This window comes from Mytilus edulis, chromosome 8 (genome assembly GCF_963676685.1).
Source record: "Mytilus edulis chromosome 8, xbMytEdul2.2, whole genome shotgun sequence".
In the NCBI taxonomy this organism is placed as follows: domain Eukaryota; kingdom Metazoa; phylum Mollusca; class Bivalvia; order Mytilida; family Mytilidae; genus Mytilus; species Mytilus edulis.
In genome coordinates, this window is record NC_092351.1 from 48,907,126 (window position 1) to 48,924,364 (window position 17,239).

Here is a 17,239-nt window from a genome sequence, read left to right on the forward strand (position 1 = left end):
AGCATTTTTTGGTGTTAAAAAATCCAATTTAGTCAATGATGTTTATTTTTAAAATTTATATTGCCTCTAGAACAAATAGTACAGGCATGCCACAAAACCAGGTTCAACCCACCATTTTTATCTTAAAATGCCCTGTACCAAGTCAGGGGAATGACCATTGTTATATCATAGTTCGTTTCTGTGTGTGTTACATTTTAATGTTGTGTTTCTGTTGTGTCGTAGTTCTCTTACATTTGATGCGGTTTCCTCAGTTTTAGTTTGTAACTCGGATTTGTTTTTCCTCTATCGATTTATGAATTTCGAACAGCGGAATACTACTGTTCCCTTTATTTATATAAAACTAATACTATTTATAAAAACACCCATTTTTATTTAACACTTGAACTTATTAATACAAACCTGAACATACAAATTTGTAAAAAAAATCCTGTTTAATTGGGGAAAAGTAAGGCACATACAGGACTTTCGTTTGATTTTTCAGGAGGGGTGAAAATGAATGCTCTGGCCTGGTAAGAGCTGAAAATAAAACGTTTCCCCACTCAGGATAAAAAGGAAATACTATATACAATGTATATATAGGATAAAATTGAGTACAAAAGTGTAAATAGATTTTGAAAAAGGGCAGCAAAGTTCTTACATTTTACATGGACATTATCATATTACAAGATTGTATCGGAATCATTAAAGAAAAGATATTGAAAATATATATCATGATATAAACACATCGATTTGAAAAAACAAATAGTGAAATTTTCATAAAAACATTTACGAGAAAAATAAAAATATTAATTGTAGAAGTTCTCGGAATGTTTAAAAATTAACCACAAGGGTCTGTTCGGCAAATACGTTCATATCAAACATTCTTAACTTATGTGATATTTTTTTATTCAATGTTCCTTCTGTCTCTATTCCACCCTCTCATATTAAAAAAATCCGAGAATAACATTAAGCAAATTATATAAACTGTCCATACATTACATGGTATATAGTATATAAACAATATTAAAAAAAAATCCATGGAAGACCATGGTTTATAAAAGCCTTTCTTACAATTGCCTTTAAGTGTTAATGGTCATGGTCAATACACACTTGAAGAGGGCTACAAAATAAATATTTACATAAAGTTATATATATATATGTGATATGTAATGACGAGGAATTAAACCTCCAACACGGTTATTTGACCCTCGCATGTCTCATGACAATTTGCTGTATTTTCCAACCACGTGGTTACAGTTGGGACAAGTGTGGACGACATCTTTACAGGCGTCTAAACAAAATGGAATCAGACAACATCCAAGCCATAACCTGAAAGAAAAAAAAACGTCCATGTTTTTTCATACATTTAAATCAATTGGCACATAATTAACAGATTTTTTTCATTGTCTGCTATAGATATGTCAACAGAAACTGGTCTAAATGTTCCTGCAGGAACATAATTGCGTTTGGCTGGTCCATATATGTACGATTCTATTGCATTTGATATATAGTAGTCTCTGAACATGTATGAGTTGTTTACTATAGGTTAATATCAAAAACCCGCATGCAAAGTAGACTATTGGTACTGAGATTTCTTTGGAAGATAAACGATTCATACAAAATTTACTTCGGTCAACGCTTTTTGCAAGGGATAGACGGAAATACAGTCCCCCCCCCCCCCCCAAAAAAAATGAAATTAATTAAATATCAATAGACATAACAAAAAAACACCAACCCAAATCGACCCTTATTTTATATGAAAAATTGACTGTAAAATACAGTTGTCTTACCCGAACAGGCAAATCATGCCAGCCGCTAACCAGGTCAGCATTCCGATTTCAAATTGCGTTGCGGTCATGATATCAGCGCTACATGATGGGCAAGTCACACGCACTGGTACCTCACGGAAGTTCTGTCGGAGCAAAACATTTGGCTGCTGTGTAACCACGACTGTGGCTTGAGACTGCTGGCCAGGCGGTGCATAGGCTGAAATCAAAATTATTATACATGTAAATTCATTTATAAACAAGACTCCAGGGGTTGATTGGGGTATTTAAAAATATGTTCGTCACTAATGTCTTCTTCTTCCGATTAGAAAACAAACATTTGCCTAAGCTTGCCATCCGTCTGACTGCATAAACTCGCAGTCATGTCCAGTAAAAATGGGAATACATCCGATGTCTAGTGTAGAGAATTCCACGCTATCTGCACTATAAAGACCCTTGCAACCATGGTTTGGGGTCTATGATGGCCCGTTGTAAGGTTAATTTTTTGTCCCTCACCAATTTACCCTAATTTTACAGTGACATACTAAGTTTCGCACCAATGATCCATCTCGAAACTCTATTGGGACTTTTGTAACCAAGAAACCTTATTTCAAACAGTAAACAGCGTTCCTAGTATTTATTTTTTGCTTCTTTTAAGTTAACAGTCCCTTGGATTTTGCTTCACATTTAGACCATGTTTTAAATTTAGCAAGGAATGACGTTTCTGTTTAAATAAATTCCAAATAATTTTCATTTTATATATGAACTCAATTTCAAAGGATTTATTTCCCTGAGACATACTTTTTCCACAGGACATTCAGGGACGGATCCAGCCATTTTAAAAAGAGGAGGTTCCCAACCTAGGGTAAAGGGGGGGGGGGGGGGGGTCCAGCAATATGCTCCCATTCAAATGCCTTGATCGTCCCAAAAAAGGGGGGTTCCAACCCCCGGACACACCCCCCCCCCCTGGATCCGCCAATGAGATTGTTTGTGATTTTTTCTAGTAAATTTGTGAGTATGGACTTGCTTACTATACCAAGAAACACATTTTACTTCCCGGACTACTTTTGCAATTTTGTTTATTGAAAATATAAAGCCTTAGCATGCTTATTAACGAGTTAAAGTATGATGATTTGAAGCAAAATCAGTCAACAGAACTATTTCGAACCGAAGTTATTTTTTTCAATTTCGGTTTTCAGTGCGAGGCTTTATAGAAGAATTTACTTAAAAAACAAACAGCAAAAAAAAAAATATCAATAAAAAATAAGCCCAACGATTCACTCTTTTTGTGTGGTTTTTTTTTTTTAATCTGTTTTGAGTGTGAGAACGGAATATTAAAGATAACCATCTTATTGATAAATTCTTTTACAACGTATTAAAGTGTACAGTTACTTAAATTATAATATATGTGTTACTCAATATTTCTCGATTCTACTTTTTAACTCTACTGACACATAACATAACAGGTAATACGAGGACGTACGCAAACAACCATTACAAAATACCTACATTGATCTACATTCCAAGTAATATATAGTACATTGCTACTTTTAGTTTATTTTACTTGTTTATGGTCAATATATTGAATATATGTTTGTCTACAATTTAAAATTTATTCATAGTTGATTTAAACTTTAGATACAAAGTTTCAATTAAGGATCAAAAACACAGATCCTTTAAAAAGCTTTTTAATGAAGTGACAAACAAAATGTCACACCTTAAAATAAAATTAGATTTTCAACACATCAAAAAACGAGCATGAAACTGATACTTGTATTTGAACTACGATTTATTTTTACAGAAAACAAATATCGTTCAATTTCTTTTTAGTCAGACAAAGTCATGTACACATGTTAGTGACATGCATAGCCCCGGACAATTTTAAAATTAACCATTGTACGGGTGTTAACGATACCGCCTCCATGCAAATATGACACTTTGATCAATATTCATTTATAGTTTTCTATGAACTACGTAATACTATATTGAATAAAAAAAACGTGTCACTCAACTTTGAAGTTAAAATTCTTTTAATACGGGTACGAATGCCTAGCCACGGACCATTTAAAAATTTTATATTATACGGGTGTTAAAGACATCACTTCAAAATATGACAGTTTGATCAATATTTATTTATACTTTTCTATGTATCATTAACACCTTACCTGGTGGAGGTTGATTGTACTGCTGGGGTGGTGGCTGCTGTTGTGGGTACGGCGATCCTTTCTCCATATTTGAAGCTTAAATTCTAACTGTGATTCCCTTTTTTTCCCGTCCTTTCAGTTTAAACAATAAAGCTTATCTTATCTCGACCGAGTTAGATGGATACGTAGGTGCTACAGTAAAGGTCTGTTTAAAGTTCACGTATTAAATGTTTTGAAATGTTTGAGTGATTCACTTGATATGATTTTCACGTGATGCCACTTGAAAATACTTTCCTTTGTAAACATTTAAATTCTCATTTTTTTTTTTATTGTAAACACCAATCTTAGAAACTCAGAGTTGACTATTCATTTGCTGTTGGGCATATAGGTTTCAGTGGCAGATCCAGGGGGTCCGTGGGTGGGGGTTGGGACCCCCCCCTTTTTTGACGATCCGGCAACGCATTTGAATGGGGACATGTATATAGTTGGAATCCCCCCCCCCCCCTTATCCTAGGTTGGGAACCCCCTTTTTTTTTAAATGGCTGGATCCGCCCCTGGGTTTCGTGTCGTGAAAAACATTTATGTATTACTAATATTTTTAAACACCTTATTTTAAATTCACAGTAACATTTTGAAATTCAAATCTAGTAATTATTTAAACCTTAGTTTTCAGTGGATTTTTTTTTACTTCCTTTTCGTAACAAACTGACATTCATATATCAAATGGACGATTCCTTACATTTACATTGAATTTGTCTATATTGCACGTATTTCATTCATTCATTAACCTCTTTATCGTCCATATTGGTTTTTGCTTTATAATTTCATTGATATCTTCTGTACTCGTTTACACTGTGTAACGTTAATGTTTTTATTTTCTGTCGTCCATAAATACCGCTCCATTCGAAAATTGTCTTTACAGCTTGTCGTCTAACGACAAAGGTGTGTAATAAGTTTATATGATCACATGCTAATTCAATTTCTGACAGTTGGTTCTGTCTATACTTGGTTCTAATTTTACTGACAGAACTTTGGGTTTGGTTCTATCTATACTGATGGTTGGTTTTGTCTTTACTGACTGTTGGTTCTGTCTATACTTACGGTTGGTTCTATCTATACTGACGGTTGGTTCTATCTATACTGACGGTTGGTTTTGTCTATACCGACTGTTGGTCCTGTCTATACTGACAGTTGGTTCTGTTTATACTGACAGTTGGTCTTTTGTTACTGATAGTTAGTTCTATCTATATACTGACAGTTGGTTTTGGAAAAATTTAGATAAACTATACTAAGTTTTTATTCGACCCATTTTTTAATATACCACGGACGTGTGGAATAGGCTGCTCACATAAATTAGAAAATTTGCAATTAGAGCCTGGGGCTACAGGAATAGTACCGGTCTACCAATATTTACTAAAACTAAAACTTTATATTTTGAGGCTAGCTGGGAAACTCTTTTGAAGATTCTGAAAGAAGAAGAAGAAGAAGAAACTTACAGATGTTTAATAACATGAACCAAACGCATGCACCAGAGTACCTATGTAATCTTGTAATTTTGGGTCCTCAATGCTCTTCAAATTTGTACTTGTTTGGCTTTTGAACTGTTTTGATATGATCGTCACTGATGAGTCTTGTGTAGACTTGTGTGGTTCTGTCTATACTGACAGTTGGTTCTGTCTATACTAACATTTGATTTTGTTTATATACTGACATTTAGTTTTGTCTATATACTGTCAATGTGTTCTGTCTATACTGACTGTTGGTTCTATTTATACTGATAGTTGGTTCGGTCTATAGACTGACAATTGGTTCTGTCTATACTGACAGGTGGTTCTGTCAATACTGGCAATTCGTTCGGTCTATATACTGTCAGTTGGTTCTGTCTATACTGAAAGTTGGATCTATCTATACTTTCAGTCTGTCTATACTGATAATTGATTATGTCTACACTGACAGTTGGTTCTGTCATACTGATTGTTAATTCTATACTGACAGTTGGTTCTGTCTATATACTTATACTGTTAGTTCTGTCTTTATACTGACAGTTGATTCTATCTATACTGATTGTTGGTTCTGTCTATATAGCATTTGCCAAACTTTTCGGAAGTTTTAAGTTTGCAATGCTCATCATCAACTTCGTACTTGATATGACAATTTTAGAGTTTATTGATGTTAGCGTTACTGATAAGTCTTCTATTCGAAGTGCGCGTCTAGCATACAGCGTACAACTTTTTTAGTTTTCTGGTTTTATATGATACAAGTTTATGATGAACCAAATAGTCTTTACCATAACAAAATTATAATTAGAAGATAAATAAATAAATCAACAAAACAACATTTTATACCAAATAATAACACACAATAAAGTAATACTTATAAAAATAAAAGAAGATAGAAACAAAAAGGGATAAAGTTATGCTAAATCCAATAAAACGAAGGACATACATAATATACCATATATTCAATGAATAAGTTTAAATTTAAATATTCATTTACATGTTTACATTTTAAAGTTGATCATTTTTGGAACGGTTGAACAAATACCTTTGTCGTCAACTTTATATTCATGGAAAATTGCCCAATTATTTAAAGTTATATTTTGTCAATGATATCTCTTCGTGTTATCTCAACCTCTTATGAACAAAAATGACAAAATGTAGATTAAAACTTGAAAAAAAAACATTTAATCCGAAATGGTTAAACAGGTGCAACATAACATGTGGCAGAATAAGAATATTTATTGCTATAATTAAGAGCCCGACGGATTGATGTACATGCAGCATGATATATACACACAAAACAATACACTATGATTTGAAACAACAACAACAAAAACTCATTTTTTACGTTGTATTGGAATTTTTAAATTGTATAAACGGCTTTTACACTCTCTCTCTATATATATAGCGCTATTGCATTTTAAATATGGCAACCCGAATGTACAGACAGTATAAATGCACCGTTGTGTGTTCGTCATTTCATTTATAATCGGAAACTACATTGCCATTTTTAGGTAGTAGTTCACATGCATTATACCGTATAGTTCTATGTTTTTTACTGCTCAACCAACAACGCGCGACTCAACATAACATCAATTAACATAACAAAAGAAGTCGCTTATGCATGTTATGCAACTAAAAAGTTCATTGCAGTCTCTTTTCATACTTAGAATCTTCTCATATGATGAAATTTCATTGCAGTCACTTTTCATACTCGGATTCTTTTTATATGATGACATTTCGTTGATATATTTATACTGTCTATAACACTGATGAATTGTAAGTATATTGCTTATCTGGTTTAACACTTAAATTATGGCTAGTAAACATCAGACATATTACAAATATTATCACAGAAAAAAATAGGTTATAATTAAGTAGATATGGTATGATAGAGACAACTCTCCACATTAGAGATTATAATTATACAGGAAAATGTCTACAAAATTATTATTCTTTTATTTAAAGAAATGTCCATATACGTCGATTCAAAGCTTGTTAGCGCTCTTAATTAATGCTGTGGTGATGTGTTACAAAATTTGTCTTTTATCACATTCTGCTGAACCTTCCCACCATATGATTACAGTTTGGACAGGTGTGAACAACATCCTTACATCCGTCAACACAGAATGGAATCAGACAACATCCGAGCCATAATCTACAAGAAAAAAACAGACAAATAATAAAATTATTGATTGTACAATGTTCAGGGGTGGATTCAGGTCGAGCGACAAAAATAGTAGCTTGCGCCCCCTTACTTAAAATCCTTAACTTAACACGCCCTTGATGTTCAACCATGACAAAAGATAACCCTAGGTAAATTCAGGTGCATTTAATCAAATGCACCTTATAAGTATGCAATGATATTTAGATAGATTGGATAAGATGTGCATTGAACAGCAAAGCAATTTATATTACAATGGTTTTAATAATTGATTAAATAATTTTAATAATTGATTGAATATTTATTATAAAGAAGTATAATTATCTCAATGCTAAGGTCTGAAGCCACATACCATGAATATATAAGTAAAAAACATAAAAACTTATATATTGTCAAGGGGTTACGTATATAAAACTATAGTTTTTCTGAGTTCAAAACATTTATTCATTTTATTGATATAAATTGAAAACAAAATCTATACCTCAAGTACACAAACAGACTGTATGCTCCAAATTTCAGTTTTAAGTTTTTATTCTCATTTATGTGAGCAGTATATTTTGTTGTTATTTTTCCTTTCAGTTTTATGGGGTTTTTTTCTCGCTTCAGACAAACTCGCAGATTGCGATGATAATCCGGTGTCGATGGATTTCGTCTGGCGTTTTATCGTGACCTAATTTTCATGGTTCAATGGTTAATACTATATTTTTGTGATATAGTCCACTCTTATGTACTATGGCCAATAGTTCAATATGTCAATGTGTATATAATGATTGGAAGGTGTAAATATTTGTCTGACAGATCTCATTTATCATGGTTCATTTGTAAATAAAATTGAGAATGGAAATGGGGAATGTGTCAAAGAGACAACAACCCGACTAAAGAGCAGACATATATATAATTATTTTCTTTGGTTACATCTTCTGACATCAGACTCGGACTTCTCTTGAACTGAATTTTAATGTGCGTATTGTTATGCATTTACTTTTCTGCATTGGCTAGAGGTATAGGGGGAGGATTGAGATCTCACAAACATGTTCAACTCCACCGCATTTTTGCGCCTGTCCCAAGTCAGGAGGCTCTGGCCTTTGTTAGTCTTGTAGTATTTTAACTTTTAGTTTCTTGTGTACATTTTGGAGTTTAGTATGGTGTTCATTATCACTGAACTAGTATATATGTGTTTAGGGGCCAGCTGAAGGACGCCTCCAGGTGCGAGAATTTCTCGTTGCATTGAAGACCTGTTGGTGACCTTCTGCTGTTGTCTGCTCTATGGTCGGGTTGTTGTCTCTTTGTCAATTTCCCCATTTCCATTCTCAATTTTATATATAGGAAGATGTGGTATGAGTGCCAATGAGACAACTCTCCGTCCAAATAACAGTTTCTAAAAGTAAACCATTATGTGTTTAGTTTTCATGGGAAGTTCTGTTTCTCGGATACTATTCACCAAATAGTCCACTATATATTTGGTGTATGGAAATAATGGTATGGTGTACATATAAGTCTGGCATGTTCATCTGGACCCTTTTTTCAAAAGTGATCTTTAAATTTTACTGGCTAGGTCTTATGTCGATATCACCACAGATAGCTGATACAACACGATTGCCATCGATATTTTATTAATACATAAAGGCTCGGAGCACTTTTGACAAATTGTGACTTGGATATAGATCGAGTTGTCTAATTGGCACTCACACGACATCTTCTTATATCTATTTACCTTGAAAATTTCCGTTTGTAGCATTTTTGTTTAGAGAACATATCTTACTAGACGAATGTGGTGTGTTATTAATTCAATATATCATACCCAAATATACAGAGACAACCAGCCACTACCCAAGCCATCGTTCCTACTTCAAATGAAATGGCTGTCATTACATCTGCATTGCATGATGGACACGTCGTACGTACTGGTGAATCTCTGTATGTTTGTTGTAACACTAAAGTCTGTGGCTGTCCAACCACAACTGTTGACGTCTGTTGCTGCTGCCCACCACCGTAAGCTGTGAATAGATTAAAATGTACAAAACATGACTCGTAATTAAATCTGTAATATTTAGAATGTTTTGTCGTGTCGTGTGTTTGTGTGTAAAGTTTACCAATAAAACAGAATAAAAGCTCAATATGAAAATAAGTAAATGTTCCACAGAAAGTATGATTGTCAAGGAGACAACAAACCAACAGTTTCCAAAGGACGGAGATGGTGTACGCAAATAAAGGTCAGCATGAGGCCTTTGACAATGAGCAATAACCAACAATTACGAAAGGACGGTGCAAATGAACACAACTATAGGTTACCATGAGGCCTTCGATAATTAGCGATGATGTACACAACTATAGGTCACCATATAGGCCTTCGACAATGAGCAATAACCAACATTTACCAAATGATGGCGACGATGTACACTACTATAGGTCACCACGAAGCCTTCGACAATGAGCAACAAGCAACCTTTAACAAATGACGATTAGAATTAACACAAATATAGGTCACCATGAGACCTTCGACAATGAGCAATAACCAACAGTTCCCTAAGGACGGCGAGAATTTACACAACCATGGATAACAATGAGGCCGTCGACAATGAGCAAACCCTATACCGTACAATTTGCTACCCGTTTTTTTTTTTTGGATTAGGAATAATTGTGTTCTCATGTTATTACGGAATATGTTGTATTTTTTTTCCAATTCTGAATTATATGGCATTTTGGAATATTTTTATTTTATTTATTTTAGAAATATGCATTTTGGTGCCTTTCTTTCGCGGTCAAAAAAATATCAACAAAGTAGATGACAAGTTAGTCCTTCTTGTTCGACAGATAAATTTTCATAATGTATATAAAGTAAATGATTTTAAAAATATAACACATGTAATTTCATTTCTTTGTATTCAGACATGTTGCATTCTTTTGTAACCATATATCATAATTATTGTTATCAATGGTGGTTTATTTTCAAAGTTTAACTCGTTCTTCCTGACGTTCACTGATCAATTATTTTTGTTCCGTTTATAAATACTAGAACATACCTGCGACATCGCGGGTCCGTATCTGAATTTAAGAACATACGCTTTATGTTTAGCCTGGATGTTTAGAAGTCGTATTGTCATTTTGGTGAAGTCAAGCTGATTATAATGTCACAGTTATTTCCTGTACAATGACGAATTTCAGGACTCTTTATAGCTTGTTGTTCGGTGTGAGCCAAGGCTCCGTGTTGAAGGCCGTACATTGACCTATAATGGTTTACTTTTTTAAATTGTTATTTGAATGGAGAGTTGTCTCATTGGCACTCACACCACATCTTCCTATATATATGATGATAACCCGTGGTTATAGCAAATCCTGAATACGCCTATTGGTATATACCATGCTAAATTGCCTCCGTTGAAATTATGCAAACATCCTATTGAACAAATAATAGCGTAGCCGTCTTCTAAGCGAAAAGTAAAATCACAAAAATACTGAACTTAGTGGGAAACATGCAGGTCATAAATTAATGTGTTGAATGAAATCAAATCGTTAACTATTTATGGGTGCCGTAAGAGGTCCACGGAGGTTTTGAACGAGGATTTTTTGACATGAGAAAGACAACTGAATCCACGGGTTTGCAATTAACGTTGTACAAGTGTTAGCTTCGAACGTAGGAGGTTGTTGTTATATATATTCTACACTGATATCCGTTATACACACTGAACTTAAAGAGTGAAATCAAATACATGTATGGGAAGGTTGTAGCCAGGATAATATTAAAAGATAGAACTTTATGCCTCGACTCAGCGTGCTGGCCTTTTAAAGCTGAATACATTTATACAACATGAACATATAACATGTTAAACCTTATTTTCAACCTACACTAGAACACACCCGCGAAATCGCGGGCATTCAGAGCGTAGTTTAAAGTATGTAAAGTGTTGTTGGAAGAATTTTGTAAAATATTGAATGACTGGAGAATTTCAGCAAAAGTATCATAAGTCATAGGTTATTGGGGACAGAAAAATGTTTTTTTTATCCCTCCTAATTTTTGGTTTTCTATCAATTTCAATATGAACATACATTTAGTAATACTGTATGTTATGAACATTTAAGTAAGGAGCCTGTAATTCAGTGGTTGTCATTTTTTTATGTGTTACGTATTTGTTTTTCGTTCATTTTTTTTGTACATAAATAAGGCCGCTAGTTTTCTGGTTTGAATTGCTTTACATTGTCAGTTCGGGGCCTTTTAAAGCTGAGTATGCGGTATGGGCTTTACTCGTTGTTGAAGGTCGTACGGTGACCTATAGTTGTTAATTTTTGTGTCATATTGGTCTCTTGTGGAGAGTTGTCTCATCATGGCAATCATACCACATCTTCTTTTTTTTTGTAATCAATGATATTGTAAAAGATTTAATGACTGGATAATTTCAGAAAAGGTATCAAAAGTTTACATGAATATTTTTAGCGCTTATCTGTATATTATGAACATTCATTACTATATAAATATAACTTGTATTTCCTTTCAATTCTAAGTTTACTAATCGATCCATGGTGGTCATGGATATAGTATACAGACCGTCTCTATTTAATAAACTCTGTGACCGCCGTGGATAGTAAACTTGAAAATGATAGCAGATAGAATTCTGAAAATACACTTTATTCTTTGTATATATGTATGTTCAAAGTATACAGAAAAACGAAAACCGGAAGTCTAATCTGACTTACAATTTCGTCCAATGACGGGACAATATCCGGATGGCTTTTTTCTCGTTTTTTCTCCCAAAATAACTCAATCTGAATAATCATATGAATGGATGACAAATGCGACTATGCACTGTACCTATAGGACACAGAGTCGTGTTGATTAATTTATTGTGGAAAGAAGAGAAGCGACACCAAAAATGAGGTCTTCTCGTTTAATAGTATAGATATTGTAAAGGACGAAGTTAATTTTGGTTAGTATCATACCTGCCAACTTTTCAAAATGCCCATGGGGGTTTTAAATGCAAGATGGATCCTATAGTTCTACAAAACTATCAAGGGGGCTTTCAAATATATTTTAGTGATGTTTTTTGCTTCTTCATACTATTACAAGCCTATAGCCATTGTAAAATTTATTGTTTTGTTTAAGTTGTGGACAAAATTCCTCTTCAAAATCTTCATTTGTAAGCCTCCATGGGGGAAATCCCCCGCAAATAGTGACAGTTGGCAGGTATGCCGTATGGATCTCAATCGCATTTTTTCGCTTGCTTGGTTTTTCATTACGGAGACATACTTTATTGCTTTTGTTGTTTTATTTCATATTTGTTTTTCGTTCACTAGATAACATCTGTTGTTTGTTGTTTTGTATGTTTGTTTGGGGTGGGGGGGGGGGGGGATTTTATTGATGAGTTTGCGGTACATGCGTTGAAGGAGGAACAAAATTGTACCATGTAATATTGTATTATACAGTGTCATCTATAACATTTTCATATAAATGGCTGGAATGAATAGTAATTTAAAACTTGAATATTTAACTAAACTTGATGTCGACCGACATAATACCTTTAATAAAGCGTATACTAGTAGATAAAATTCTAAATTCGTGTCCTTCTTTTTTCACCTCTCAACAATTTTCCGTTGTTATAGTAGTACACGTTTAAACAAACGCAAAAACAAAAATAATTTACAATTTTAATTAAACATTAATGTAAAAAAATGGTTCGAAAATAATTTAAAATAACATATTATAAGAGCTGACTTCTTACCTGGTGGCTGGCCGTACTGGTTTGGTGACTGGCCATACTGTTGCGGTGGCTGACCATACTGGTTTTGTGGCTGTCCATACTGTTGAGGAGGTTGACCATACTGCTGTGGAGGCTGACCATACTGCTGTTGAGGCTGCGACTGGGGGTATGGTGATCCCTTATCCATATTTATCAAGCCGGTTTCGATATAGATTGGGTCAAATGAAATATGTCCGATTTAAAAACTAATGATTTAAAGTTGAAATGCTCTCAACCGAGACTATACTATCATATTGTTCAAACAGAGTTGATTCAAATATAAACACACGTTTAGTTTAAACATATTTTATTTGCTCAAAGCAAAAAGGATCAGACACAAGTAAAACATACTTATAAAGTCTTCTCCACAATACAATATATATAACAATACAAATCGAACGTGAGCATACATCATATAATATAAACAACATAAATATTAATTTACTTAACTATACTGAAAAAAGTAGAGGGAAAGAGGAAAGAACGACAGAGATTAGGTTGATGATGATAATGATGATGATGTGCGTTTTACCTATGTTGATACTATACTACGAGGAATCGTTTTGATCTCTTTATAAAATTGAATACTTGTTTAACAAATTGCACATTTTGATCATAGGAGAGAGTTTCTTTTCCAAAAACCAGTCGTTTTAAGTCCAAATCGCAGCCTTCGGGAAGCCAGCTGAGACCATTAAACAGAGCAGCCCTGTCATTTAGATAGAAAGGACAATCAAAGAAAAAATGGTGCATGTCCTCAATATCCAAACCACATTTACATGTTGGATTAGATATAATGTTAGCTCTAAACAAGTCACGATTCAAGGCCTTAGGAATGAAGGAACAAAAAGGGACAAAAAAACAATCATGTTTGTAGTTTCCAGATAATTACTTGTATGTACGTTTTTGGATCTTTTTCGCATTATCACAAATGGAAGACTGGGATTTTGTTCGAGGATAATTGCCCCAAACATGCAGAAATTAGGGACAAAAGAAATGGCAAAACAAACATTTTTCTAGTTTCCAGACAATATCTTATGTTCAAGTGTATGGACCTCTCTAAAATTGTACTACAAGGTTCATTACCAGAAAGGAAAGACTGGGTTTCGGTTATTTATCCTAGAAGGAAAACAAAATGTTATGGGCGGGAAGAAACCTTCAGTTGCACAGTATTGCGCATACGATTTAAGATCTTCGACCACATTTACCTTGTGTCAGAAACCTATATATAACGTCATAAATTTGATCACAATCCAAATTCAGATAGTATCAAGCTTTAATATTATGTCCAAATTTGCCCCAACTGTTCAGGGTTCGATTTCTGCGGTCAGCAAAGCATTTTTAATGTTGTACTATAAAACGAGCAGATGTGATTAAAAGTTCCTGCTTTTGAAGTGTTTGGAACAATGAGTACAAATCACGCTTTCTGCATGCTATCAGTTGTTATGCTTAAGCCCCAATCCCACTAGACCACGATCGCACCACGCTCACCGCGATCTAAAATAAATTTAGATCGTGGTGAGGTCGCGGTATGAGCGGCATGAAAATTAAAATTTTCGTTTCTTTCACGATGCTACTACGTCCTCTCTACGCTTCTACAAAGATCCCGCTACGATTATACCACGTTCTCGCCGCGCTTATTCTGCGACCTCACTACGCTTATCAAGATCTTTCTACGCTCTTCACGTTCTCACTACGACCATACCACGAGTTTTCCGATTGCAACACGATCTTACTGCGATTATAACACGTTCTTACCACGATTATACTACGTTCATAGCGCGATCTTACTACGTTCTCAGCAATTTATCGTCAACATCGTGTTCCATATCAATACAGTTCAATTCCTTCTATTTCTGATTAAATCGTAGATTTCTCGGAAACAATACAGTCATGCCACCAAAAGGAAGATGTGGTATGAGTGCCAATGAGACAACTCTCCATCCAAGTAACATTTAAAAAAGTAAACCATTATAGGCCAATAAAGGTACGGCCTTCTACACGGAGCCTTGGCTCACATCAATCAGCACGTTATAAAGGATCCAAAATATTACTAGTGTAAAACCATTTACACGGGAAAACCAACGGTCTAATCTATATAAAAACGAGAAGCATGTTGAGCCTTTAGAGCAAATGGATAATAACATTCAAACAAACAAAATCTAGGGAGCTTTTTAATATATTTTATGTGAAAATGACAATGAGAATGATGGTCGTAGTGTGAACGTAGTCAGGTCGTAAGATGAGCGTGATGAGGACGGCAAGGGCGTGCTAGAATCGTACTATGGTCGTGAACAGCGCGGTATAGTCGTAGTGAAAGCGTAGTTGGGTCGCAGTGAGAACGTGATGGTCGTAGTGAGGTCGTGATAACGTCGCTGTGCGATCGTAGCGCAGTCTCTCCGAATAGAATCACGCTTTCGCTACGCTCTCGCTACGATTGTACAGCGACCTTTGCGATCTTACTACGATCTTAGTGCGCTCTCACTACGCTTCTACTACGACCTGATTTCGCCACGACCGCACCACGATTGTTTTGAACATGTTCAAAGTTGGCCACGCTCTTCACGATCTTGAAGACTTCACCACGACCGTGATACGACCTTACTGCGATCTACACGATCGCACTACGATCATCAACATTTGTATTTTTTTCACAGATCGTAGTGCGATCGTGGCCTAGTGGGACTAGGGTATTATTGAGAAGTCTTAAAATTTTAATTCACACTGGTCACATTTGTTAAACCCATTAGTGTGGATCTTCTTATGCCTTGGAAAACTAGCTACCCATTTTGTCTTGAAAGGACAATACGTGCATTGGTATGAAGACCCCTCCTTAACTTTAGTTCTTTTTTCTGTGATTCATCTGCACTTGCCTCCCCTATTGTTGAGCCCCAAAATGCCTCAACATCCATATTCTGAAGGAAAGATAGTTTTTAGCTCGATTGTTGCTTGCATGTTCTTTACTGTATAAAATGAAACGACAATGTGACATATAATTATCCAAAGTCATTAAAGCTTGAAATACAAGTCAAGTTGTGTAGGGCAAACTTTATCTGTCAAAAACGTATACTGATAAAGTTGCATTGGAACATGATGTACGTGTTGTACAGCACCCTTGATACTACCGTAGAGGTCGAACCCTGAACAGTTTGGGGTAAGTATGTACACAACATTCAAGCTAGACTTCATTTTTGATGAAATCAAAAAAATGTTGAATTTTGGACCCTTTGGGCCTCAATGTGGACCATTTCGATAACTTGGCCCAAATACCAAAATCTCAAATTTAAAAACACGGTAAGATTCAACATTCCAAAGTACCCCAAATATTCAACTGTTGTTGAAATCCAAAAGAATTTATTTCTTGACAGTTTGGACCGGCCACAAACTTGTTAAATGGGCCAAAAATTTAAGAAATAATAATAAACACAATCATGTATGGATTCAGCCTACCAAAGAACCTCAAATGTTATTTTGCACCCTGTGGGCCAATTTAAAACCGGACCCAAAATCAAAAATCTTACTTCAAAACCTTATTGAAATTGGTCAAGAAGTGATTTATAAAAAAATATTAGAAAGTATTGTTGTTTTTATCCCCTTTTATCCCATTCTATTTCGATAGACATGCGAGATGTACGTATTCAGTGATGAAGTTTCAATGCATTGGATAAATATAACTACACTTTAAATAAAGATTCTGATGAATTATGAAAAATTCTATGACATGCTTCTTCTGATTGGTACTCGAAATCCAATGATAAAATTTTTTGCACATGCGTATAATGACTACCGCAGAAACATGAATTTTATCAAATTGGCATGCATTTGAAAATATTTTGCATTAATCTAAAAACAATTTCAACTCTGAAATGATCCATATATTGTTATATTATGACAACGATGTGTTTTATTTGAAATAAATATTAATTCTATGGAATTTATTGGAGTGTTCAATCAAACT

The 17,239-nt window shown here is 34.5% G+C and overlaps 2 protein-coding genes across 2 annotated transcripts; both read right to left on the minus strand.

Moving 5' to 3' along the window:
• Positions 1 to 349: 349 nt before the first annotated feature.
• LOC139485791 (LITAF domain-containing protein-like) lies at positions 350 to 4,233 on the minus strand. Its single transcript, XM_071270440.1, has 3 exons — positions 3,911 to 4,233; positions 1,770 to 1,965; positions 350 to 1,308 (listed from the first exon to the last, which is right to left on the minus strand). Exons 1-3 carry the CDS (start codon positions 3,975 to 3,977, stop codon positions 1,197 to 1,199), a joined length of 375 nt encoding a protein of 124 aa, XP_071126541.1. The 5' UTR covers positions 3,978 to 4,233; the 3' UTR covers positions 350 to 1,196.
• Positions 4,234 to 6,212: 1,979 nt separating this feature from the next.
• Positions 6,213 to 13,525, minus strand: LOC139485794 (cell death-inducing p53-target protein 1 homolog). Its single transcript, XM_071270443.1, has 3 exons — positions 13,267 to 13,525; positions 9,354 to 9,549; positions 6,213 to 7,546 (listed from the first exon to the last, which is right to left on the minus strand). Exons 1-3 carry the CDS (start codon positions 13,430 to 13,432, stop codon positions 7,438 to 7,440), a joined length of 471 nt encoding a protein of 156 aa, XP_071126544.1. The 5' UTR covers positions 13,433 to 13,525; the 3' UTR covers positions 6,213 to 7,437.
• Between the last annotated feature and the right edge of the window lie 3,714 nt (positions 13,526 to 17,239).

What these genes read in the sequence shown, in the direction of transcription:
- LOC139485791 (XM_071270440.1), bottom strand. Translation starts at nt 3,977, where the DNA reads ATGGAGAAAGGATCGCCGTACCCACAACAGCAGCCACCACCCCAGCAG. An exon ending in GTACAATCAACCTCCACCAG is followed by an intron (nt 1,966 to 3,910) that starts GTAAGGTGTTAA and finishes TTTTGATTTCAG; the next exon opens with CCTATGCACCGCCTGGCCAG. An exon ending in GGCATGATTTGCCTGTTCGG is followed by an intron (nt 1,309 to 1,769) that starts GTAAGACAACTG and finishes TTTTTCTTTCAG; the next exon opens with GTTATGGCTTGGATGTTGTC.
- LOC139485794 (XM_071270443.1), bottom strand. Translation starts at nt 13,432, where the DNA reads ATGGATAAGGGATCACCATACCCCCAGTCGCAGCCTCAACAGCAGTAT. An exon ending in CCAGTACGGCCAGCCACCAG is followed by an intron (nt 9,550 to 13,266) that starts GTAAGAAGTCAG and finishes ATCTATTCACAG; the next exon opens with CTTACGGTGGTGGGCAGCAG. An exon ending in GGTTGTCTCTGTATATTTGG is followed by an intron (nt 7,547 to 9,353) that starts GTATGATATATT and finishes TTTTTCTTGTAG; the next exon opens with ATTATGGCTCGGATGTTGTC.